Source organism: Micropterus salmoides, unplaced genomic scaffold, assembly GCF_014851395.1.
Source record: "Micropterus salmoides isolate LMB-PRFRI ecotype aquatic unplaced genomic scaffold, ASM1485139v1 Ms_hic_scaffold_16, whole genome shotgun sequence".
Taxonomy (NCBI): Eukaryota; Metazoa; Chordata; class Actinopteri; order Centrarchiformes; family Centrarchidae; genus Micropterus; species Micropterus salmoides.
Window position 1 is genome coordinate 18,255,972 of NW_024040707.1, and position 25,260 is coordinate 18,281,231.

Here is a 25,260-nt window from a genome sequence, read left to right on the forward strand (position 1 = left end):
TTTGTACCAGAACATTTTGGAAACTCCCGCTGCACATCATAATGCTTCTCCTGTGTTTCTTCCCGCTACAGTATCATGTTCTGGACCAACTGGAATGAGCAGGCTCCCAGCATCATGAGGGCCTCTCTGAATGGAGCCAATGTGCTCGTGATCATCGGCAGTGACATTAAAACTCCCAACGGCCTGGCAATAGATCACCGTGCTGAGAAGCTCTACTTCTCTGACGCCACACTGGACAAGATTGAACGTTGCGAATATGATGGAAGCAGCCGTTATGTAAGGCGGCCCTTTAAAAAATTTTTTGGGCTATAAAGAATACTGTATCAAGGTTTTGACTTACACTTAACTGTTCTGTGAAATGCTGCCTATATTTTTCTGGTTCAGGTCTTGTTGAAAAATGAGCCTGTCCATCCATTCGGCCTGGCTGTGTATGGAGACTACATCTTCTGGACAGACTGGGTGAGGAGGGCTGTGCTTAGAGCTGACAAATACACAGGAGGAGACATGAAAGTGCTGCGTGCTGACATCCCCCAGCAGCCAATGGGCATCGTTGCTGTGGCTAACGACACCAACAGCTGTAAGTATTATTCACCAAAGTCACTATAAGGTTTCAATAAGTTGCTCCTCTCATTTTCATAAGTCCAGCAGGTGTCATTCAGTGGGACATAAATTTCTGTCCAGCTCAGAATGAACTGTAATGACTTTGGTGATGGCTTTTCATCTAGCACCATCATCATCTTAAATTTGTAATTTGTCCAGTGCTTTGGTTTATGACCAAATATCTAACCAAAACTAATGACATTGCTACCAACCCCAGCTGTACTTTGTGTTTCCAATTAGCAAATGTTAGCATGTTAACAGCTAAACTAAGATGGTAAACATACCTGCAAAGGACCAGCATGTTAGCATTGTCATTGTGAGCTTGCTGGTGTAAGCATTTAGCCTCACAGAGCATGGCTGTAGAGTGTTAATCTTGTACATCCTGAAAGCCAACTTCATAATACTGTGAATTCATATCATTAGATGCGGTACATCCTGCTGGACCTCCTGTCCATCATTTGACATGCAGAGGAAAAAGTCTCCTCAAGGAAATAATACATTACTACCCTAACTAACCCTCCTGTGTTATACATTCCTTAGGTGAGTTCTCTCCTTGCCGAACAAATAACGGAGGTTGCCAAGACCTGTGTCTGCCCACATCCGATGGACGGGTTAACTGCAGTTGCCGTGGAGACAGAAAACTTCTGGAAGACAACACTTGCTCTTGTAAGAGAGAGAGAGAGAGAAACTCTTCAATAATTTTTGGATCCAATTTTACAAAGCCTCCTCTTGATTAAAAGGTTTCATGTTGCTGAATTCAAATGTTTCTACCTCACCAGCACTGAATATGTCATGTGGAAGTGTGGATGACTTTGAGTGTGGAAACGGCGACTGTATCAACTACAGCCTGACCTGCGATGGCATGGCCCACTGCAAGGACAAGTCTGATGAGAAGCAGTCCTATTGTGGTGAGTGTTTTATGGGGCTGTTAGTTAGTGAGCAATGAGCTGTCACAGGTCATCATTTAGGTTTTATAATTTGCAGATAATTAGCTGATGGTCATATTCAAAGCAATTTAGTTAGATTAAGTGCACAAATACAATAAATTCTAATTAGATAGCGAGGAGGGTGAGAGCTAATATGTGACTACAGAATAGCCAAGGAGAAAATGACTACCGGGGAAAGAGATGTAAATTTTGAGCTAAGCGGAAGGGTTTAAATGGTTTAAGGGTATGCTTGATACAGAATATGCAGTAAGCTTATCACTTTCATTTATAGAATAGTGAAGTGGTAGATTAGGCAATATTTAAAATATGCAAAAAATGATGCACTTCAGCTAACTCTCATAAACTGCTGTTCCTCCACAGCCAATCGAATTTGTAAGAAAGGGTACAGACGCTGCATGAATGGCCGCTGTATTGGCCACCAGTTCTGGTGTGATGGCACGGATGACTGTGGCGACCACTCAGACGAACTGCCCTGCAACAGTAAGTAATGTCCATCCATTTTGTAGCAACTCATTCATCATTAGTTCACGTTCATCATCATGTTTGCCTTTATCAGAATTTGGCGCAATTTGAACTGTTCAACCACTGCGTTTTTGCTTACCTGATCAAATTACCTGACCTGCACCTTAACTGGATTAGTTCTGCCAGAGAAGAACTGAAGAAAAAATTCAACAGAAAGAGTGGGCTTTGAGGTCTTTGCCGCACTTCATGGATTGTTCTCTGTTGCGCTTGTTTCTTATTAACTTGTGTATTTGTTTACCTAATGAAATGCTTTGTGACAGGCACATATTAATGTTACAGAAGTTGACTGATGAGGAGGTTGTAGTTGCTTGTGAGGGTGTACTCACTCCCCATTTTTGAAAACCCCTGTGCATCCTGCAGTGACCTTGTGCAAAGCAGGAGAGTTCCAGTGCAAAGATGGAAGCTGTATCTCTAACTTCAGCCGCTGTGACCAGGTGGTCAACTGTGAGGATGCTGGTGATGAAATGAACTGCCGTAAGTGATCTATCATAATGATCTAAAAATTAATTTGATTCACATGGGGAAAAAATAGCTTAATGGATTAGTTCAGATTTCTTTAAATTTAGTGTTTAAAAATTGTTTTCCGTTATTTTTAGAACCCACTGATTGCTCCCGTTTCTTCCGCCTGGGAGTGAAAGGAGCGTCCTTCCAGAGCTGTGAGAAAACTACTCTGTGTTATCTGTCCTCATGGGTATGTGACGGCAACAACGACTGTGGGGATTTTTCAGATGAGCGAAACTGCCCAGGTTGGTTGCTTCGTTTTCCCCACTAAAATGCTTCCGGCTCTTCTAAAATGGTCAAAGATGCCACATGATTTTTTTCTGTTGTCTTGCAGATAAAAGGAAGCTCAAATGTCCAGTGAACTTCTTTGCTTGTCCCAGCGGTCGCTGCATTCCTATGAGCTGGACCTGTGATAAGGAGAATGACTGTGAGAACGGAGCTGATGAGACACACTGTGGTCAGTCTTCTACAGTCTTCTAATACCCTTATTTTTTCTTAAAAACACAAAGCATACCAGAAAAACCAGACTATTTTTCTTGAGGCTTTCCACTTCACATGGAAAACATGACTTACGGTTAGAGTAAATTAAACAATTTCTCTCTTCTTTCCATCCTTTTGCAGACAAATTTTGTACATCCACCCAATTTGAATGTGGGAACCACCGCTGCATTTCCTCCCACTGGGTGTGTGATGGCTCTGATGACTGTGGCGACGGTTCTGATGAGGACCAGAAATGCAGTAAGTGACGTATTACTTACGCTCACCAATGTAAAAGTACCTTCTCCCACGCTAAGTGGTGGAATTTCACTGCAAGCGTAAGATTTCCTGATGATCTATCCTCATGTAACCTTCCCATGATGTCATTACAGAATCCAAGACCTGCAGTCCTGAGGCTTTCCAGTGTCCCGGCTCCCACATGTGTGTGCCTCAACGCTGGAAGTGTGATGGAGACGAAGACTGTCCTGATGGAGCTGATGAGAGCGTCAAGGCTGGCTGCAGTAAGTGGAAGAGTTACAAAAAATCCCACTTGTGTTGTAATTGAAGACAAGTCTATTAACCACAGTGCCTTCTTTTCCACTTCCAGTGTACACCAACAACACTTGTGATGTCTTGAATGAGTTCGTGTGCCAGAATAGACAGTGTATCCCCAAGCACTTTGTGTGCGACCATGACACCGACTGCTTCGATGGCTCAGATGAATCTCCAGAATGTGGTGAGTGTGTGTGATTGTGATCCTGGGAAGAGAAACACAGAAAGACTGAGTGACAAGTTAGAAAAATTAGGTTGTGAATGACTGTGATTTGTGATCATTTTTGTTGTGTCACCAGCTGAAGTTGAAGTTAATAATAAACATACTCTTATTCTGGTGTAGAATACCCAACATGTGGTCCAGATGAGTTCCGCTGTGCCAACGGCCGCTGCCTCAACCAGAAGAAATGGGAGTGTGATGGAGAGTTTGACTGCCAGGACCACTCTGATGAGGCTCCCAAGAACCCTCGCTGCACAGACTCAGGCAGGGATCATAATCACCGTCTTTTAATCTCTTCATAACTTTTATTTCTCTACCAACATAATGAAGTATGAATCATATGGGAAACTTTTTGTTCAGAAAGGGCACTGCCACATCCTGGTTCAAATGACACTAATCTAACATGCCATTTGCCTGTGATTTCAGAGAGGACGTGTAATGATTCAGCCTTCATGTGCCGTAATGGGAAGTGTTTGAATGAGACTCTGCTGTGTAACCGCAATGATGACTGTGGTGACGGCTCTGATGAACTCAACTGCTTCATCAACGAGTGTCTCAACATTAAGCTGAGTGGCTGCTCGCAGCTCTGTGATGACCTCAAGATTGGCTTCAAGGTAAGCCATCTAATTGGTTGTTTTAATGCTTCCCCGCCGCCTCATCTTTTCAAGAGCAACTACAGGAAATTAAATTACTTTATGAACTCACTGACTTTAATTGGCCAAGAAATTATACATCTAGTAGGCACACCGTTACCTCACAGACAAATGGGGTGTATGGTTATTAATGGTGAGTTAGGGAGGATCTGAAGTAAAAGGATGGGAACCACTCACTCCAGGCATGCGGTTATGTAAGACAAAAACATGTTTTGGCTCTCTTCCTGGAAAGTAGGAGGCCAGTCTTAGAACAGCTTGAACTCTGTGTGAACTCTCAGGCCTGTGGTTTCTATGCTGTGGTCATTTGAAAATGATTAGCAACTATTTGTTCACCAAAAGGTTTCACTTTATGCTGGCAGGTTGTTGAAGATATTGCAGGCTGAGTCAGTATTCGGTGTTCGCACAACATTAAGATGTACATAATTTCCCCATCACAGATTTGCCTGGGTTGTGACTCCCTTTTTAGCTCTAACCGGCTTAGTATACTGCAAATTCCAACATAATGGTGAAGGAGTAGAATTTGGACGTGAGGGAGTGTGCTTTGGAGGTCTTTCAAAACACAAATGGGGTTATGAGAAGTGACATTTAAAGCTGATTTCAAATAGTAATGAATATGTGTTTTTTTTCCATGCCTGCTGGTAAGATGACATTCATGCCACTTACTTTACAAACTCATTGGTTGTCAGCTTTTCCTTTACACCTGCTCCGTTATTAGACAATTTTGCAAAATTAGCTATTTATGCATCTTATTTGTCAGCAGTACCTGGATTTAACGTCTGTGTTGAGTACCACTTCACATAGCAGTTTGGCCAAAATTAGGCTTTTGGTGGAAGGAAGAACACTTAAGGTTGACTGAAGGTTTTGTAACAGGCAGTGGCAGGCTCTTGTCGTTGGTCCAGACTAAAAGGTGAGAAGTGCCAGAACGCGAAGACTGTGAGATTTTGACATGTCTCCTGTGCTGTTGGCCCCTTCAGTGCAGGTGTCATCCTGGTTTCCAGCTTAAGCGGGATGGGAAGACATGCGTGGATATAGACGAGTGCACAACCACCTACCCCTGTTCTCAGCGCTGCATCAACACACACGGCAGCTTCCACTGTCTCTGCGTGGATGGCTTTGAAGTCAGCCCCAATGACCCCACCATCTGCAAGTCCACATCGGGTAAGGCATGCTAGTGTGTGTTTTGGATTTTGCTGGTTGCTCGTAGCCAATTCAGCCCTGATGCATATGTTTTCTGTCTGGTGTTTGCGTGTAGAAGAGGAGCCCTACTTGATCTTTGCTAACCGGTACTACCTGAGAAAACTCAACCTGGATGGTTCCAACTACACTCTTATAAAACAGGTAAGACACACTGGTTATCAGTTTGACCTACTGAAAGTTTTTATTGTTAACGATCCATACACCTGTTAATACCTTAGCTACCTCTGTTTCAGGGTCTAAATAATGCAGTGGCACTGGACTTCCACTATGCAGAGCAGATGATCTACTGGACAGATGTGACCACTCAGGGCAGCATGATCCGACGCATGCATATGAACGGCAGCAACATCGAGGTCAGTGAAGAAATCGTCCTTTTATTTATTTAAGTACAACTTCCAAGCTATATTGATACTGAAAAATACCCAAATGAACCATAGTATTTGTAGATAGTACTTTTTATGAAAGTTGTGTTTGTCTCTGGCTGGAAGCCTTTATCATTATCTAACGCTGTGACTGGTAGGTTTTGCACCGAACCTCCCTGAGTAACCCAGATGGCTTGGCAGTGGATTGGGTTGGCGGGAACTTGTACTGGTGTGACAAAGGCCGGGACACCATAGAGGTGTCAAAACTCAATGGGGCTTACCGGACTGTGTTGGTCAACAGTGGCCTAAGGGAACCCCGTGCTGTGGCTGTGGACGTGCGCTATGGGTGAGAAGCAGCTATAGGTTTCACAGGCTATCAAAACACTCTTATCTGGTTGTGGTAACTGATAAGCTATATTTCTAATTTAAGGTAAATTTTATTAAGATTCACTGTTCTGTAAATGTAACACTATCTTTACCCCCCTACTGGTTAGGTACCTGTATTGGTCTGACTGGGGTGACAACCCTCACATTGGGAGAATCGGGATGGACGGCACTAACAGGAGTGTTATTGTAGAGGATAAGATCACATGGCCCAATGGACTAACCTTGGACTTTATCAATGACCGTATATACTGGGCTGATGCCAGGGAAGACTACATTGAGTTTGCCAGTCTGGATGGCACCAACAGACACACAGGTGACAGAACAGATACACAGATGCCTTTTTCTTACTGCCTTTACACACTTTTCCAACATTTTTTGACAGTGTGGGATTAGTTGCATGTTCTAAAGATTGGTTTGTGGAAATATATTTTCTCATAGAGTCTTAAAGTTAGATTGTTCAATGATCAAACATAGTTAAATTAAAAGACAGCAGGCTGTCAAATACCACACAGTTACTTCAAACTGAAGTAGTTCCCTGCCAGTCAGTCACAACTGAAGAAGTCCTTTTTGGATGAGGGACGAAACGTCTTCCAGTATCTTCAACCAAATCCAGTTGCCCTTGATTTTAACCTTCGTTGGATGAAGTAGACAAAAGACATCAAGGCACCCAAGGCATCATTTTTGACACATTTATTGGTTTAATCATAAGCATAAGCAAGCAGGTCAAATGTTTGTCCGTTGGGCTGGAGTCCTGCAGCACAGGCCCACGGGACAGAAACCCTGAATAGGGGAGAGTGTTCTGATCCGTGAGGCCTTTAGCCTATGTGATGTCTGCATAGCACGCTGTTGTTTAGCACACTGACTACAATAGTTGATATTGTCAACCAACCATGCGTGTAGAGGAATTCTGGAGCACAGCGGGCGTTTGTATTGAAATCTCTCACATAACGCTAAACTAATCCCATCATTCCCTGGAAGAAGAATGTACATAATGGAAAACTGTCAGTGTATGGGAAAGTATACAAATCTAAAATAATCACTTGTTGTGAGAGTACTGTACTATCATGAGTGCCCTACACATTTTGTGCACGCTGAGTGTTTCTTTCAACACAATGATTGAACAGGAAGTCAAGTAGATGGAAGCATGTTGCATTGAAATTACAATTCCTAATAGAACACCTGACTGTCATGTATTAGCTTGGTGGTGTTAGTCTGCCAGTACTGTGTCCAGGGAGTTATTCACCCATCCTTTGACACAAACACACGCACAACCGCACACTTCAAACACCATTGTGACCTTGTGTCAGACTTGGCCTGTTTGAAATCAGATAAGGATTGACCAAAGGGAGCTTCATGCTAATGTCTTCTTGCGTCTTCTTGCATGTGTGGATCCCTGCACATGTGACATATTTGGATTGCTGTGTTTTACAATAGAAACTAATGATGTGTTTCCATAACGTACCAGCCTCAAATACTGAGAGCAAACACATGAAATGAAGCAAATGGGAGCAGAAAAGTGCAATTAGAGTGTAAAATCCAATGAGGCGTAGAACCTGTTACATAACCCACATATATATATATAGTGGAGCGACTGTAGCTGTGCACCCCACACTGTCTCTGTTTTACATTAACAATACAACATTGTCCCAACAGTTTCTCTTTGGGATATAGCAACATCTCAGCAGCAAGAAAAAGAAAAGTGTGACACAACAACAACATATTATTGTTAGTAGTAGTAGTAGTAGTAGTAGTAGTAGGTTTTCTATTGGTTATTGTATTTCTAGAAAATCATGGAAATTTGAGACATCTATTATGAATGGGATAAGTCAGGTATTTACCTGTTTCTCATAGTTACTCTATAATTATTGGAGTGTTTACTATTGAAGAGCATTTCTAAGCTAAAATATATTAACAAATCGAGAAAAGGAATTTGTAATCACAGAACTACACTGATGGTATGGAAATTTGTTTTCTCATGAACGATGTGATTTAATTTTTCTCAGTTCTCAGCCAGGACATCCCCCACATCTTTGCCATGACTCTGTTTGAAGAGTACATCTACTGGACTGACTGGGAGACAAAGTCCATCAACAGAGCTCACAAGAGTCTGGGTACTAACAAGACAACCCTGATCAGCACCCTGCATCGGCCTATGGACATCCACATTTACCATCCTTATCGCCAGCCAGAGGGTAAGAGAAACACTGTAGCAGGAAGCATTTCGCAATGGATTTGTAAAGGTTTGGGGATTTTTGAAACAGTGGAAAAATGTTTTTAGTCAGAACACGTGATACAAGTTCACATGGTTCATTGGGATAAATAAAAGATTTTCCTGAACTGATTTTACCTGACTGTTTTAATATAATATAGACCAACTAAACATCTAGTCCAAGAAAGAAGATTTGGATAGGCAATGCTTATCCAAAGGTGTTAAGGTTTAGGAAAGTATCTTTTGTTTCTACAGACACACTCAAACACACATAATCATAATTTCCCCCACTTTAATCCAGATATCATAAAACAGCAGTCTTGTTCTGGAAAACATATTGGTCTAGTCAGAGGTAAATGCATTTCTCCTCTTTCTGTCTATTTCCCAGTGCTCAACCACCCGTGCCAGACGAACAACGGCGGCTGCAGTAACCTTTGCCTCCTCTCTCCTGGGGGAGGCTACAAGTGTGCCTGTCCCACCAACTTCTACCTTGCCAATGATCAACGTACTTGCATGTCCAACTGTACTGCCAGCCAGGTAAGGAGGCTGTGTAAACATAATCAGTGCGGATATGATATGAGTGACTCCAGTTGATAAGTGGATTTTCATATCTCCATGTCTCGCTGTGTCTTGTTTGATGAACTGCTTATGCCTGGTGATTATCTATTGACAGCTGGCTGGCTGCCCAGTAATACAGTATCTAGCTCCTACAGAGGTGCTCCGGTGTTATGCTTTGTAATCACTTTGATTCATTTCCCTCTTCCTGCTGTAGTTTGTGTGCAAGAACGACAAATGCATCCCTTTCTGGTGGAAATGTGACACGGAGGATGATTGTGGTGACAGATCAGATGAGCCAAGAGACTGCCGTAAGTGTTTGAGAAAGATAATTAGGAGACGATAGCGTACCACATTCCTGTAACATACATGTGGACTATATAGAAGGGAAGAGCTGAAGTATTGAAACAAATTGTGGTGCAAGTTCAGTGTGTGATCCTAACTGACTCCTGATTCTCTCTAACCCCCCCCCGACAGCTGATTTCAATTGCAGGCCAGGCCAGTTCCAGTGTGGCACAGGGATCTGCACCAACCCTGCCTACATCTGTGATGGAGACAACGACTGCCAGGACAACTCGGATGAGGCCAACTGCGGTATTTGTCTCTCTTTATTGATGTATTTCATCGCCAAATAATTGTCTTGGACATTAAATAATCTGCTTCCTGCCCTGTCTTATTTTTTCATTACAGATATTCACGTTTGCCTGCCCAGCCAGTTCAAATGTTCCCACCCGAGCCGCTGCATACCAGGCATCTTCCGCTGTAATGGCCAGGACAACTGCGGAGAAGGAGAGGATGAGAAGGACTGCCGTGAGTAGAGGCTTTTTTCAGTTACATCATATATGCTACTGTGCCACCTCTGAGATATGCTATTCTTTTGCTTTGACGTTTCATTTCACACAGTAGCTATAAATCTGTTATTCCCTGCCATAGCTGAGGTCACGTGTGCGCCCACCCAGTTCCAGTGTGCCATCACCAAACGCTGCATACCTCGCGTGTGGGTGTGTGACCGCGATAATGACTGTGTGGATGGATCTGATGAACCTGCCAACTGCAGTAAGACTCGTTTTATTTACCATTTTGTTTATTCCGAGTCGTCCTAATCGGCTCTCAATTGTGACCGCCCCCCAAAATGTTTCCCTCTCCAGCCCAGATGACTTGTGGTGTGGACGAGTTCCGATGTAAAGATTCTGGACGCTGCATCCCCGCTCGCTGGAAGTGTGACGGCGAGGACGACTGCGGCGATGCATCAGATGAGCCGAAAGAGGAGTGTGGTAAGAATATCCTCTCCTTTTTTAAAACTGACATTTCCAAATTGGGATGTTGGGATTGTGTTCTTTCTGTTGTTTTATGTCATTAACAGTAACATTGTCTGTCATTTGTACAGCTGAGAGGACGTGTGAACCATACCAGTTCAGATGTAAAAACAACCGCTGTGTGCCTGGCCGTTGGCAGTGTGACTACGACAACGACTGTGGGGACAACTCAGATGAAGACAAGTGCAGTAGGTGTCACTGTCAGCTTGGAGACATACTGTATACTGCCAGCATATGTTATCTCACCTCGTCCAAAGTCGATAACACTCATGTCCATGCCTTGTCCAATGGTAGCATACTCACTTTGCACCTGTTCACCCTAAGTCACTTGTTCAGCGCTAACATTCATTCGCTGTCATGTATGATGCCTCTCATCTCATTTGATATTTGTTCCATTTCATACTGTCCAGTTGGCATGAGCCAGAGGTAAGTTGCTCCACCTTCATATGTGAACATTGTCACCTCTCTGCTGTAACTCTCATGCTCCTGTCCAGCTGTGATCCCCACCCACCTGTGAGAGTCTGCAAGCTGATCTCTAAATAGATTCATTTTGTAACTGTGCTGTTTGCTTTTTGCCACTAGATGCCACTGCAAAAGACTTTATTATTAATGCTAATTTTGATTATTACCACAAATATAGCCTATGGCAAGATATATGAAACATTCAAATGAAATCGGTTAGATTAAAAATAAATTAAAATAAACTCCTTTCATTCTCTCACATCACCTCCTGCAGTGCTGTAGAGTCGTCTTCTGTGGTTGCCCTGACCCTTGTGCTGTGTTTTGTGCTGAAGGCTTAAACAGCTGTAGCTCACTATTAAGTATTTGTGCATGTGTTGTCCCCGACATCCACCTTGTCTTCTTCTGCAGTGCCTCGGCAATGTTCAGAAAGTGAGTTTGCCTGCACGAACGGCCGCTGTATTGCCGGGAGGTGGAAGTGCGATGGAGACCACGACTGTGCAGATGGATCTGATGAGGTGCAGAAACTTCATGTTTGGCTGTCTTTTAAAATGAGTATTTGCATTACTCTGTAAAGAAAGTTCAATTCTGTGTGTTTAGCATTAATTTGCAAATATGAAAGCATGTATGAAAGCATGTATGATGTTTCTTCAGAATGGCTGTGATCTGAAGTGTGACAACGACCAGTTCCAGTGTAAGAACGGACACTGTATCCCCATCCGCTGGCGGTGTGATGCCGACCCTGACTGCATGGATGGCAGTGATGAGGATAATTGTGGCAGTGCTGGTACGTGTATGTTTGTGTCTGTATATGCTATATAAATGAATGAATGAAAGTATACAAATAAAGACAATTACAACTATTCTAATTGTTTTTTGTAACCATGTCTGCCTATATAATATAATTTAAATCAATAAATGTCAGTGTATGAGACAGAAATGTGTGACTACGAACGCCTAAAGGCAAAATGCCACGAAAAGGTGTATCAGGTTTTATGCAAACCACTTAAGTAGTATACATCTGCGCTTGCTTCTTCCTCAGCTGGGCGTAACTGCCCTCTGGATGAGTTCCAGTGTAACAACACTTTGTGTAAACCCCATGCATGGAAGTGTGATGGGGAAGACGACTGTGGGGACAACTCTGACGAGAATCCCGAAGAGTGCAGTGAGTGCTGCCTTGTGAATCACATAAATGTTGGGCATCTGTCAGTCTTCTTCTTTTCATCCTGACCTATTTTCTTTCCCCCTACCCTCCTTGTCCATCTTGTCTTCTTTGTCTTTTTGGCTCTTAGGGAAGTTCCAGTGTCCTCCCACCAGAGTTTTACGCTGCCAAAACGACCGTGTATGTCTGCAAGTGTCAAAGAGGTGTGATGGTGTCAATAACTGCGGCGACAACTCGGATGAACTGAACTGCCGTAAGTTGTGTAGTCAAATCGCTGTGAAATCCCCTCCTTCCTCAACTTAGATTATGCACAGTACTGATCTGTATGTGTGTGTTGTGTTATATGTTTACAGAGGCCCCTCCAGCTGTTCCCACATGTGAGAAGGATGAGTTCCTGTGTGCCAATGGCAGGTGCATCAGCTCCACTCTGCGCTGTAACTTCTTTAACGACTGTGAGGACTATGGCTCCGATGAGACCAACTGCAAGACAGGTGCCTCATGTCAGAATGGATTTTTATATTACTGCTAACCACAGATCTGAGGTTTCCAATATTAAGCCTCAGCAGAATCTCTTAAACCCGCCTTTGACTTGTTCTTGTTCACGTTCAGACACCAAACTAAATGACTGCAGGAGTAACAGGACTCAGTGTGGGGATGGAGACGAGGCGCACTGCGTCACCAACCGCACAGACTCCTTCTGCTCCTGCAAACCAGGCTTCCAGAAGATCGGACACCACACCTGTGGAGGTACACACACTCGCTTGGATTTTTGCTCTGGAAGGCGAGGGGCCTGGCTGTAATATTTTCTAATTACTATGACTTTATTTCGGTTCATTTTTCAGATAAAAATGAGTGTCTGCAGTTCGGAGTGTGTTCCCACATCTGCAACAACACCAAAGGGTCCTACAAATGCAGCTGCTACAAGTACTTTACCAGGATCAATGACACCTGCAAGGCTGACAGTGAGGACGATAACTGTATCTCTCTTATAGGCTGCCTGTTCTTTTAGGCTACGTTTTAAAACATACAAGTCATGAAAAAAATGTATTTCAAAGGCATCCATGTGACTTTTTAACCTTTTCTTCCAGGCATGAACAGCAGTCGGCAGATTCTCTACATCGCCGACGACAATGAAATCCGCAGCCTGGACCCTGGCATGCCCAACTGGCGCTATGAGCAGACCTTCCAGGGCGATGCCAGCGTTCGCATTGATGCGATGGACCTGCACATCAAAACCAACCGCATCTTCTGGACCAACTGGCACACGGGCCGCATCTCCTCCTATGAACTTCCAGGACCACCGTCATCGTCGACCACCTCCAACTCTCAGACCGAGGGCAGGATCACCAACCTGCAGGTAATGCTGGTGTGCAAATGTGTGCAGAAACGCAGTCTCTCCATCATACAACTCCAAACACAATCACATGGGCATGCTGTGATGGCCTCTCTGCTCGTATCCAGATCAAAGAGCTGAAGATGCCTCGTGGTATAGCGGTGGACTGGGTGGCTGGTAACCTGTACTGGACCGACTCTGGTCGAGATGTAATAGAAGTGGCTCAGATGTCAGGCCAGCATTGCAAAACCCTCATCTCCGGCATGATAGACGAGCCTTACGCCATCGTAGTGGATCCACAGAGAGGGTAAGAGAGAGTGTGGAGCGCTTAGACGGTGGCTTCATGGCAACAATCACATAAGATATATGATTTCTATCATGTTTTTTTTCTGCCATTGAATGTTTTGTAACTTTGTGTTTCAAATCTGTTTTCCTTCAGTACCATGTATTGGGCAGACTGGGGGAACCACCCTAAAATTGAGACCGCTGCCATGGACGGCACTCTGAGACAAACTCTGGTTCATGAGAACATCCAGTGGCCCACAGGTCAGTACTGCATTAGCATTGTGTGATTTATCTTAGCCCTGATTTGTCCAAGGAACAGTTAGCCTTGTTCTGCAGCTGTTGTGTGATGTCTTTGTCTGTTAGGCTAATCTATTCTGTCTCTACAGGTTTGGCTGTGGACTACTTCAACGAACGTCTTTACTGGTCAGATGCTAAACTCTCAGTGATTGGCAGTGTTCGTCTGGATGGTTCTGATCCTGTCATTGCTGTCTCTGGCGTCAAAAACAGTTGCGTTTTTTCTAACACAACTGTGAAACATGACAAATTCAGAAATCTGGCGTTAAATGGTTGTCTGCATATTTTTCTCTTTTTAACCCTTTTCTCTTTTTTTGTCCCTCCTCATTCCCAGACCTGCTCCATCCATTCAGCATAGATATCTTTGAGGACTACATATATGGGGTCACCTATATCAATAACATTGTCTTCCGAGTCAACAAGTTTGGCAAAGGCTCCATGGAGAATCTGACCACAGGCATCAACCATGCTACTGACATAGTCCTGTACCACCGTTACAAGCAGCCAGAGAGTGAGTGACAAACATAATGTTTCTTGAGTAGTCCACTGCTTTTCTATACATATAATATACTGTTACTTTGCATTCTGAAAGCCATAAGATGCATATAATGTTTATTTAAATAAATGTAAACATCAACTGAGAGAAAGACTGGTGGTTTTTATAGGGTTTTTATACATTTCACTTGTTGTTCTTATTGGATGTCCTGTCTCTCTGTGCACCAGTGACTAACCCATGTGACAGAAAGAAATGTGAGTGGCTGTGTCTGCTCAGCCCCAGCGGACCGGTGTGTACCTGCCCTAACAACTACGTGGCCGACAACGGTACATGTGCGGAAAGAGTGAGCCCCACCCAGTCACCGTTCTGTAAGTCTGCAGATACAGTACACTGATGTACACATACAGATCGCTAAGCAGTAGAGCAACAACCGTATCCTCTACTTTTAGCTTTTAACGCCCCTGGTGGTTTTCATCTGGGTTGGCTTTATGTTCAGATGCTGCATACAAAATGTTGGCTGATCATGGAATTCCCCCTTCACAGCTCCCCCCTCAGGACCCTGCGATATTCACTGTCAGAACGGTGGGAGCTGCTTCCTCAATGCCCGTCAGGTGGCCAAGTGTCGCTGCCAGCCTAGCTACACCGGAGAGAGATGTGAGATCAACCAGTGCAGGGACTACTGCAAGAACGGAGGCACATGCACTGCTTCGCATACCGGTAAGACCATGGTTGGTTTGTTAACCATAGACTTATCATGTTGTTAACATCTAACTGCAAAGACTTTTGTGAGTCTTCTTTCCTTATTTACATAGTAGTTAAGCAAGAAGTCATTAAGTTTCTTCCTTTTACATAGGAACATGTATTAATCGGGCTCTGTGAATGTATATTTCTGTTGAATTCTAAAAAGTAAATGTCCTTTGGTAATGATTTTGTCACATCAATGTGAATGGGAATGCCTTCATCTATCTGGAGGTTATTACAGGCACATTTTCTTGTGGTTAAATGTTTCTAACCAGCAAATTATTAAGTGAAATAAACATGTTATTGCAAATATAATTATTTCCTAGCAAGTAATTTAGGCCACTGATGGCAGCTGAGCAAACATGTTTTTTGTGTTCCAAAAATTGTTAGTACAATTTCCACCCATCCTTTTGATGTCTGTGAAAGCCCTCTGGAGTATTCATTAGTAACAGCAATCGCATGCCAAAAGGCTGTAGCAGAGAGGGCATGAAGCAGGGTGATTTCCAAAATGCCCAACTCTTGGTCTGTGCTAGTTCTTCATTTATTCTATAATGTGGGAAATTGGGAAAAATAAATAAAATTCTACATCCTGTAAGGGATGTAGTTTGTGGAGGTGCACAGCTACAGCCTTTGTGTAAGCGATTGCAGTTTACTCTTAATTCATATCTTATCTGTGTCCTAGGTGCTCCAACCTGCAGATGTCCAAAGGGCTTCACAGGGCCCAACTGTAACCGGCACACTTGTCAGGACTACTGCCTGAACGGAGGCAACTGCTCGGTCAACATGGGCAACCAGCCAACCTGTAGCTGCCCACCAGAGTACCAGGGAGACCAGTGCCAGTACAGTAAGTGGCAGCACTGTCAGATGTTGCTACATTCTCTTTAAGGAGTTTTGCGTTACCGTAGATGATAGATAGATGATAAAACAGTATGTATGGATTCTCCGCTTCTTTAACACTTCGCGGAAAAATATGTGTTATCCTTGATGTTTGATATTAGTAATGTAAACAAACTATTTCATTTACACACAATGACACGTGTAAGATTCACTTTTAAGGAACAAGTTTTGAATCTATGACAGTTCTTCGCTCTTCTCACAGGTCTTCTTTCCCGTCCTTAGGTAAATGTGAAGAGTTCTGTCACAACGGTGGAACCTGCTTACAAACCTCCAACGGCACCAAACTCTGCCTGTGCACCACTCAGTTCATCGGGCATCAGTGTGAGCTGGACAAATGTCAGTTCTGCGGAACGGGCAAGTGTTTGACATCATCCTCAGGCGAGGTTTCCTGCAGGTATGTACACTGTGGAACGTTGACTCACAAAATAAATTAGACTTAGCTTTGTAAATATTTGCTAACATTTATTTTGGACTGCTCAGTACCAAGACGGAAAGTTCAGACATCAATCTATGCACGTCACGTACCTCACAGGTTACACTGATTGATAGGTACGCTACATGACCAAAAGTATGTGGACATCTGAATTTCACACCTCTACTTGTTCAATCTAAAACCATAGGCATTACTGCTGCTATTTCAGGACTCTGAGGAGATATTATTGGACAACACAGTAATGTTTTATCCGTGTGTGTGTGTGTGTGTGTGTGTGTGTGTGTGTGTGTGTGTATAGCTGTCCCAACGGACAGACCCAGCCCAGCTGCTATACCTGTTTGGACTACTGCACAAACGGACAATGTTCAGTTGACACTCGCACGCTGCTGCCTCAGTGCAAGTAAGAAATGACACTCACACACACGTACACACAGGGTACATGCCAATTCCCTTATTTTCATCCACGTTTCCCTCACTTGCGTATTTTCCATTTGTGCATGAATTTGCTGATATTGTGTTTGTAAATTCACTATTTATTAATCCAGGTCATGATTACACTATGTTTGAGAACTATTTTCAGAAATTATATATCAGCCCAAATGTTTTAGTAAAAGTGGAAATTATCAAAATAAATCTCACGTCAAACTGTAGTTTCTACCCGACGCATTGGGGATTTTTCACCTGACATGTGAATGAATGGAAATAAAACATTATTTATAATATAGATTAAAAGGAAAAATAATCTGATCATGAAGAGAAAACACGATCCGCAATTTTAAGTAGATGGTGAATCTGAAAAGAAATAAAATCTTGCGATATCTGATCTGTCCCATCAGCTGCAGTGTCCAATCAGTAACAGATTTTTTAATGAAGTGGTGTATCAGATGGATAAAAGACTTCCGTGAAGGCTGGTCTACCCTTGCCTACCCCTTTTCACTCCTCAGAGCAGAAATAAATTCACTGAAAATGCTTAACTCTCGCTCATTGTGTGTCCAGGTGTCCTCTAGGATGGAGGGGATACAGATGTGAAGTTACAGCAGCTTCTATGGATTCTTCAACTTCCAGCGGAAGTAAGACACAGTTCAGAGAGTCTTAGTTAGTAAAACATGCACGTGTTTGGTCCTATCTGCTCACAATGTTTGCTCACTCGCAGATACTGCCTCCGTCGTCATCCCGGTGCTTCTACTGCTGTTACTGGCACTGCTGGTGGTTGGTGCCATCCTGTGGTACAAGCGGAGAATGCGCGGGTGAGTCCTGGTTTCAGATACTTAAAATTCAAACTCTCTCATTTTTCATCTGTTCCTCACACCTATGCTGCCTAGCTTCTCTACCTCTCTTACCTTTTGATAACCATCTATTTCCTGTCTCCCAGGTCTCTATGGCCGGGCAAATCTCGTTCTCAGTGCTCGCGGTAACTTCATAGGGTTACATAATTCACCTGTTGACCTCCAAATCCTGTCCCCTCCCTTACCTGATATCCAGTCAGATTGGCCATGCTTTCTGTCAGTCCATTTGTCCGTTCTGTTAAAAATCTGTCCGTTTGTCCTTGCCTGCCATCTCTTGTTTGCCTCCCACAGAGTTTCCCACCCAGCAACACTGGGACCTCTTGTCTCTTATCTGAAGTAGCTTTGCTGGTGATGTGCAAACAATTAAACAGTTTGGTCGTTCTTGCGTCTTCATACCTTCCCTTGTTTACATGTTGTAATGTTAGGCTCACGCTGTGTGCTTGCATAGTAAAATATACAACTGTGCATCTATGAAAGATGTTTCGATGCTTGCAAACAGCCAAGTATTTGCAATGTGAAAATCCAGCATTCTCCACAGTAGACATGCTGCAGTATTATCTCTGGGTTTGATCAAATGGGCTTTTGACAAAAGGCCATTTGACGACCTTTAATATCTGTTGTCTTGATTGTGTGGATTGTATGTTTCAGGTGCTGAGTCAGTACTTGGTTTACGCTAAGTGATTTATACTTTTCTAGCCACCGTGAATATTGTTTAATTTAATTTCTCCCCAGAATAGTTTTTCTAAATCTATTTGTTTGGATTGATTTATCAGTTTGTTCATTTTTCTGTCTGCAGTGCAAAGGGCTTCCAACACCACCGAATGACAAATGGAGCAATGAATGTTGAGATTGGGAACCCTGCCTATAAGATCTATGAAGGAGACCCTGACGATGACGCTGGGGAGCTCCTTGATTCAGACTTTGCTTTGGACCCAGACAAGGTAACACAGCTAAAAGCAACCTTTATATAAACAGTCTGCTCAACCAAATCACAAAGATAACACATCTTCTCATATACACCTGGTGGTATATATCCACGCAGATAGGTTTGAATTTTAAGTACCTACATTTCTACCATCGCTCATGTACACGGGGGTGGGGAGTGGATTTTCATATGCGCTGCCATTTCTACCAAAAAAAAATTTCTGAGAGAGGTCTGTGAATTATACAGAGTAACTGGGACATTGTTTTTGGAAAGACTGAAAGAATGCATTGACAACAGTTTGTTTTGAGTACAGTTGGGGAGACCCAAATTGTAGTGTAATATTTTGTTATTTGGGTGAACTGACCCTTTTAAAGCACAAAATGCAATAAATCCTGCCTTCACCATTGAAAGAATCTCTGCCTCTCTCGTGCCCTTTGAGTCACCATGTAATTTTCTTTGCTCCACAGCCCACTAACTTCACCAACCCAGTGTATGCCACCCTGTACATGGGAGCCCACAATAGCCGCAACTCTTTGGCCAGCACAGATGAAAAGAAGGAGCTTCTCTCCCAGGGTGATGAGGACATGAGTGACCCGCTGGCATAGACCTTGGCCTGGATTGAACTCTGCCAACATTGCCCTGCCCAATCCAGTGCTGAGCTCTCTCATCTTATGCCTTTACCAACTGAAAAGAAAAGCAACAAAAAAAAGCGAGAACACTGTATAAAATGTATAAAATGAAGGACTACTTTTTTAAGTGATTGCAGTATTATATTTTGTTCTTTGACAAAAAAATCCTCTGATGAAAAGGAACCATTTTATAGACATTTATTCAGTTCTTCTTTTTAATTTTGCTCACCTCCTCCTCACAATTTTCTCTCCCCTCTCACGCATATAGCCACTACCTCTGTGCAAATGTAAAAGATAGAGAGATACAAATGGCAGTGGAACAATTTTAATTTTTTATTTTTGTATGAATTGTATAGGGAGGGAAAAAAAAGAATATTGTTCCATCCTAGAAAATGTTGCCAAGTCTTTGTTGTTCATAAAAGAGAGGAGAAGTGTCAGTGCTCACTATGAATGCTTCCTGGATGGTGGTTCGGCTCAGTCTTTCCCATTGTGCGTATATATGTACGTTTGCTGCTGGAGGTCTAAAGGGAGATCAAGGCTGGGAGAGAAATAAGAAGTTGTTATACAGCACATGTATACATGGAGGGCTCAGCATTGTAGACAGTGTCTGTTCTGTTGTCTCAAAGAACTACATTCAAGTGATTGTCTTTTACCTCCTTGCACAGACTAAAGTTATATATTTGCATATATATAAACCTATTAACAAAGTGTCTTGAAAATATACCCAGGAATACATCAGTAACAAATAGCAGTCTGTACTCTAACATTTTATATTTCATTGTATAATTGACATACTTTGTGTCAGCAATGAATGAATCAATGGCAGTGTGTGAAGATGATTGTAATAAAGTCCACATTCCAGGATGAAAAGTCCGGGATGGAAATCCGTGGCCTTGGTTTAGCCTACTGCAGGACACTCTGGACAGGAGCCGGATTTTGCTCTGAAACTGTTCTATAAAGTAATTTTTTTGGGGGGGAGTGATGGCAAGCTTCTGTGAATTTTCCCGGTTATCACTGAAAAACAACGCGACTAATAATTAGCTCAGAATGGTTGCATTTAGCTTTTCTTCCTTGTCTTTTGATTGTAAATGTACTTTCAGGATAGGCCATAGAGACCGTTTGATGGTACATACTTCTGTGGGAGATTTTATTTTTTCCTTGCTTTCTTTTTTTATTGTATGTAATTACATGGACATGTAATTTAGGTTAATGCTCATTGTTAAGTGCAGACCCATGAAGGGAGCCAATCGGCTTCCTGATAAGCATTCCTTTTTTAGTTCCGTCGCCTTGCTGCTAACGCTAACCATCTTGTCTGTCTGTCAAACTGGTTTTTAATCTTAAAAGCGTTGCTCTCTCTGTGTCTCAACGCTCACCACGCTGCTTTTAACTGAGCTTATCAGCCCTACCTGCTACATCACTGCATGGTGCTCACATACACCCATCCAAGAGGAAACTCTCTTGCTTTACCCCTCACTTGTTAACAGTATTCATCATCTTTCTTTTTTTTTTTTTAACATCCTGCTCTGTTAGATTATCAACTGACCATGTAAATTAGAATAATCTTTTTTTCAGTTGGAGAATTTCTTTTGGTGGCAAAAACCCACATGGATATTTGTGGTTCTGATTGTTTTTGTTATGATTCTATTTCTTTTTGATATAAGAAATTAAATGGATTTTTATAGTAGAAATGTATGGTGGCTCTGTCCGTCTTTTGGAGACATATAGTGGGGGGAAAACAGTAGCTCATAATGTCTTGCAAGAGTATATCAGACATGAGCATCAAGTAAAAGTTAAGAAATAAAACATGACCATGTAGTAATCGCTTGTTTCGCATGTTGCTTCATCAAAGAAAGACCAGCCTTTGATTTCATACCCCTGAGCTGTAATGACAATGCCCTTTGGTCTTGTAGTTACATAATTCATCTTTTTTATTAAACAGGAAGTGTCATCTTTCAGTCAATAGACAATATCATGGATCATTTCTTCTAAAGTAAGTAAATTCCTTGATTTGAATGTACAATAATATCAATAGTGTCTCATACAATGTTAAGCCAAATTAAGTAGTGTAAAGATGTATCGTTCGCTCCCTTTGTGCCAAAGTCATGGATGTTTCAACAGTTAGATCATCTCTATTAAAACACAAGACCTCATAGGAACGGAAACGTCCTTCATCCATCACCACATCTATAGCAGGTTAATGTCATCTGGGCCCTTAAACAGCAGTCAATGTGGTATCTTCATCATACATTTGTTACTTTCCAAATGTCACTTCAAGTGTGACAAAGTGTTGTCAAGGCGTATAATATTCAACTTTTCAGAATTACTTGGACAAGGCATGAAGAAATGTCAATTGTTATTAGCTTCAAGACATTCATGTACGAGAGAGGTAAATAAAAGGTTAATCTAAAACCATTCCACTTTACCTTCTAGTTGTTGCAGGCCTTTAAAGCTGGGAAATGTCAACTGTTACATATTGTCAGTTTTATATGTCTAATGTTATAGTACAAGGCAATAAAAAATACAAGCTTTAACAAATGAAAGATGTAAAATAAAAGTATGGCTGACTCATGAGAAATAACACTGTTTACACACAAAAAGGCACTTCTTAAGCAAAACATGAGACAGTTGAGAAAGTTTGGTTTTGTTAGCTCATCCAAGGGAACCAGTAGAATCGATGGCCTTTCCTCCCAGATACATGCGATTGAACTCTAAATAAAAAATATTAAGTCTTGAATGAATGTGTTGACTCGGCTTAATGTTAGGAAACCGTCCCCAGATGTCTCATTATAATGTCGACGCTTGTCTGTTGTGAAAGTGTCTTCAAGGCAAACATCCCAGCAGCGGAGTTGGCGTCTTCCCTTTGGCTGCCTTCCAGTCGAAATCCTGCTACAACTGCATAATCTGAGGAAATTAACGGTCTTGGGAATAAGATCCACATGTTGGCAGGCACTTGCTCGTGGAAGCACTGTTCTTCCTGTTTTGCAGTACGCCCGTCCTCAACTCATCTCACCTGTTTTGTAGTCATCCTCCGACTGGTCTGCTTCTCAGTGGCAACAGAGCAGGGAAAGTCTTGTCTTTGCAGTGAGACAGGAGTCAACCATTGTGCTTCTGTCACTTAAAGTGGCTGTAAAAGGGCCTCTATAAATAAATAAATTACCCAGCTAAAACAAGGGCTCTGTCCTGTCCCTCCTTTCAGTCTTTGTGATCTGCAGCCTCAGGGTTGAGATAGACCATCGGAACACAGGGAGGAAGGTTATAAAGGGGAGGGGAGTATAAGTGACGGATAAGTGGTTTAGGGTCTCTTCCAACCGCTCCGGATCAACGCGTCAGCTCGCAGGAAAGGCTGGTTTCGAAGATCTGTGAGTAGGCATGGAGAGAGGGGTGAGAGACGGGGGTGGACACACACACACACACAAACATACATGTTAGAGGACCCAGAGGTCAATCTGCAAACTTGCTTCCACTTATTTATTTAACTTATTTTACAGTGCTAAGAGTATTTTAAGCCATAAATGTAGAGGACATAAACTTACACTAAGTTGGCTGTTTATTAGGTACACCTAATGAACTGGCGTGTTTGTATTATTTTGTCCACCCCATTTGTATTAATGAGGGTAGGCCAAATAACAGAAACCCCTCCTCTGTTTTGCATTCTCTGTAATGCAATACTGTTCACATCACAAGCTACATCTTCCAAATTGATCATACAGTTCAATCAACAGCTCTCTAAAACAGTTTCAACAATGATGTATAATTATTATATAATATTTATGAAGGTAGGATTTATTGCTGGACTGTTGTATTAGACTGCAGTAGCTTTTGCTTGGTGTACTTAATAAACTGGCAACTGAGTGTATATTGTAACATCACTTAGAGCCCGACCGATATGGGATTTTTAAGGCTGATCCTGATTTTGATATTTGAGGATTTTAAAATCTTTTTTTTCCTTCTTTTCAGAAACACATAACATAAACAAAGATTATCCCTAACATTTGTAAAGTGTAGTTATGAGACCTCAACAAGATACATGACATAATGCCATTTAAAAATAAACTATATATATAATAAAAGTACAGCTGATTATGTCAGCTGATTGCTGTTGTGTGTTGTGGTGGACAAGCTATGCAAAGCCAATACTTATAACATGATTGAAGGATCCATCTTCCGTCTCTCCGTTTCTTTTTTAATTATAATTTATCGGCTGATATAAACCCAGATACTGATTTATCTGCAATATGCTCATATTATTGATTGGTCGGGCTCTAGTATCATAGTATAAATAATCTGCTATAACTTTGGCAGTTAAATGTTTTCTGTGAATTAGAAATGTAAAAATAGCATAAACAATGCAGACTTTACATTGAATGACACATTCCCATAACCTTGCATTTTAACTGGTAGTGATACACAAAACAGTGAAATTCAAGGCTTTGGGAATGTAGCTATGGCAACTTTGTAAATATAATAATGCAGCTGTCAAAAAGCCATCATTATTACAGTTACAGGACAATGGTCAACAAGCTCTTCAGTTTGCTGAGCAACAATCAAGCAGGCAATGCCACTGAAGTAAAAAAAAATCCTTTTGGATACAGACTTTATCCATGTATGTGTGTGTGTGTGTGTGTGTGTGTGTGTGTTTTTCTTCTAGAGCCTGTTGACCAAATACTTGTTCAGCACACCGCGGATGACCGTTAGCAAAGACAAAACATGGCGGACGTTGTTGACAGGTGAGAGGTAAATCAACACTGGACAACATGCAACACATAATGGAAGGGGGTGAGGAGGATGATCTTAGGGGTACAGTTATGTACTGAAACTGAACAATTATGTTCTGAAAATACCACAGGGGCTTCTTCTCTAAGGCAAAGACTTGGAGAATAAGGGACAACATGTTTTAATGGCTGTTGGGCCAAGTAATATTTCTTAACTAATCTGAAAATATCTTGTTTTCTGATTATTGTGTTGTGAAAATTTCAGTGTTGTGAAGCATCTTTTTTTTTGCATCCAAAGCACTAGCTGAAGCAGCTGACATCACTGTAGCAGCACACAGTAGCTGGAGGGCCAAGCGGGCCGGGTTTCAGCCAGGCTACCTTTCTTACCCTCTCTTAGGAGTGGGAAATACTGTCATTAATCTTCTTTTCAGCTGGAGGGGGTAGAATAAACAGTGTTGGTCGAGGAAAGAAGAGTCACATGTTAGCAGGAAACCAACACCAAACAAGTTAGTTTCAAGGAACAAGGCATCGTTGCTAAAACCAGTAAATTAGCCAAACCTCTTTAAGCTAGATTGTTGAATTCATCTCCACGAAAGGAATGCTTTAAAAGAAATATGCTATAATAATGCACAGCCTTTTACACATGCCATGCATGATGGTCTCACTTGAAAATGTAATACACAGACATGGCTGATTGTACTATTAACATATTTTTCTCACACAAAATATGTTGACACCCTGTACAATTTTGTTTTTCATGGAGATCTGTACAAGACAAAGAGGTTTGGCTGACTCTTATCACCAGACGCCTGATAAGAGTCTTCTGAAGTAGAACACAAACAACCAATGACGGCCCAAGTTAGTTTACAGCATTTGTAGTGGTGAGGTATGGGGTTGGGTGGGTGACAGGGATCATGCTGCATGCACAGTGGGGTCAGGAGGCGTACGAGAGACACCTGGACAACCTTGGCATTAAGGGGGGAAGGGCTAGCAGTTGGTGTCGTCACAGAGGTTGGCTTCACAGAAGAACCGTGAGCCGCGTTTAGCAGTGCGGGCTGTGAAGGGCACGCTCTTCAGTACTGGGGGAGGAGGGGGAGAAAACATGTCACA

The 25,260-nt window shown here is 42.2% G+C and overlaps 2 protein-coding genes across 7 annotated transcripts in view; one reads left to right on the forward strand and one right to left on the reverse strand.

Moving 5' to 3' along the window:
* Positions 1 to 21,257, forward strand: part of lrp1ab (low density lipoprotein receptor-related protein 1Ab) — an 88,794-nt gene extending 67,537 nt beyond the window's left edge. The window contains exons 44-90 of one of the 2 annotated variants that reach the window (XM_038722557.1): positions 72 to 276; positions 385 to 577; positions 1,141 to 1,266; positions 1,380 to 1,508; positions 1,908 to 2,027; positions 2,430 to 2,543; positions 2,666 to 2,815; positions 2,905 to 3,027; positions 3,192 to 3,308; positions 3,440 to 3,568; positions 3,655 to 3,783; positions 3,943 to 4,083; positions 4,246 to 4,433; positions 5,447 to 5,630; positions 5,725 to 5,810; positions 5,903 to 6,022; positions 6,190 to 6,377; positions 6,526 to 6,731; positions 8,422 to 8,610; positions 9,016 to 9,164; positions 9,400 to 9,493; positions 9,660 to 9,776; positions 9,873 to 9,992; positions 10,116 to 10,238; positions 10,331 to 10,456; positions 10,570 to 10,686; positions 11,369 to 11,475; positions 11,612 to 11,744; positions 12,000 to 12,122; positions 12,250 to 12,372; positions 12,473 to 12,610; positions 12,729 to 12,866; positions 12,962 to 13,081; positions 13,208 to 13,476; positions 13,581 to 13,759; positions 13,892 to 13,998; positions 14,124 to 14,243; positions 14,366 to 14,542; positions 14,755 to 14,895; positions 15,071 to 15,244; positions 15,951 to 16,112; positions 16,388 to 16,559; positions 16,897 to 16,998; positions 17,595 to 17,668; positions 17,752 to 17,845; positions 18,681 to 18,825; positions 19,277 to 19,414. In XM_038722557.1, the coding sequence (XP_038578485.1) occupies positions 72 to 276; positions 385 to 577; positions 1,141 to 1,266; positions 1,380 to 1,508; positions 1,908 to 2,027; positions 2,430 to 2,543; positions 2,666 to 2,815; positions 2,905 to 3,027; positions 3,192 to 3,308; positions 3,440 to 3,568; positions 3,655 to 3,783; positions 3,943 to 4,083; positions 4,246 to 4,433; positions 5,447 to 5,630; positions 5,725 to 5,810; positions 5,903 to 6,022; positions 6,190 to 6,377; positions 6,526 to 6,731; positions 8,422 to 8,610; positions 9,016 to 9,164; positions 9,400 to 9,493; positions 9,660 to 9,776; positions 9,873 to 9,992; positions 10,116 to 10,238; positions 10,331 to 10,456; positions 10,570 to 10,686; positions 11,369 to 11,475; positions 11,612 to 11,744; positions 12,000 to 12,122; positions 12,250 to 12,372; positions 12,473 to 12,610; positions 12,729 to 12,866; positions 12,962 to 13,081; positions 13,208 to 13,476; positions 13,581 to 13,759; positions 13,892 to 13,998; positions 14,124 to 14,243; positions 14,366 to 14,542; positions 14,755 to 14,895; positions 15,071 to 15,244; positions 15,951 to 16,112; positions 16,388 to 16,559; positions 16,897 to 16,998; positions 17,595 to 17,668; positions 17,752 to 17,845; positions 18,681 to 18,825; positions 19,277 to 19,414 (6,619 nt within the window). Of the gene's footprint in view, positions 1 to 71; positions 277 to 384; positions 578 to 1,140; positions 1,267 to 1,379; positions 1,509 to 1,907; positions 2,028 to 2,429; positions 2,544 to 2,665; positions 2,816 to 2,904; positions 3,028 to 3,191; positions 3,309 to 3,439; positions 3,569 to 3,654; positions 3,784 to 3,942; positions 4,084 to 4,245; positions 4,434 to 5,446; positions 5,631 to 5,724; positions 5,811 to 5,902; positions 6,023 to 6,189; positions 6,378 to 6,525; positions 6,732 to 8,421; positions 8,611 to 9,015; positions 9,165 to 9,399; positions 9,494 to 9,659; positions 9,777 to 9,872; positions 9,993 to 10,115; positions 10,239 to 10,330; positions 10,457 to 10,569; positions 10,687 to 11,368; positions 11,476 to 11,611; positions 11,745 to 11,999; positions 12,123 to 12,249; positions 12,373 to 12,472; positions 12,611 to 12,728; positions 12,867 to 12,961; positions 13,082 to 13,207; positions 13,477 to 13,580; positions 13,760 to 13,891; positions 13,999 to 14,123; positions 14,244 to 14,365; positions 14,543 to 14,754; positions 14,896 to 15,070; positions 15,245 to 15,950; positions 16,113 to 16,387; positions 16,560 to 16,896; positions 16,999 to 17,594; positions 17,669 to 17,751; positions 17,846 to 18,680; positions 18,826 to 19,276 lie in introns of both variants that reach the window. The other variant, XM_038722558.1, reaches the window with a different exon arrangement.
* An 85-nt stretch (positions 21,258 to 21,342) lies between these two features.
* The window catches only part of fmnl3 (formin-like 3), a 32,035-nt gene continuing 28,117 nt past the window's right edge, over positions 21,343 to 25,260 (reverse strand). For 2 of the 5 annotated variants that reach the window (XM_038722564.1, XM_038722559.1), the window contains 2 exons: positions 25,116 to 25,229; positions 21,343 to 22,795 (listed from right to left, as the gene is read on the reverse strand). In XM_038722564.1, coding sequence (XP_038578492.1) covers positions 25,138 to 25,229 — 92 coding nt within the window. In that variant the 3' untranslated portion in view covers positions 21,343 to 22,795; positions 25,116 to 25,137. Of the gene's footprint in view, positions 22,796 to 24,537; positions 24,582 to 25,106; positions 25,230 to 25,260 lie in introns of all 5 variants that reach the window. The other 3 variants (XM_038722563.1, XM_038722561.1, XM_038722562.1) reach the window with 3 other exon arrangements.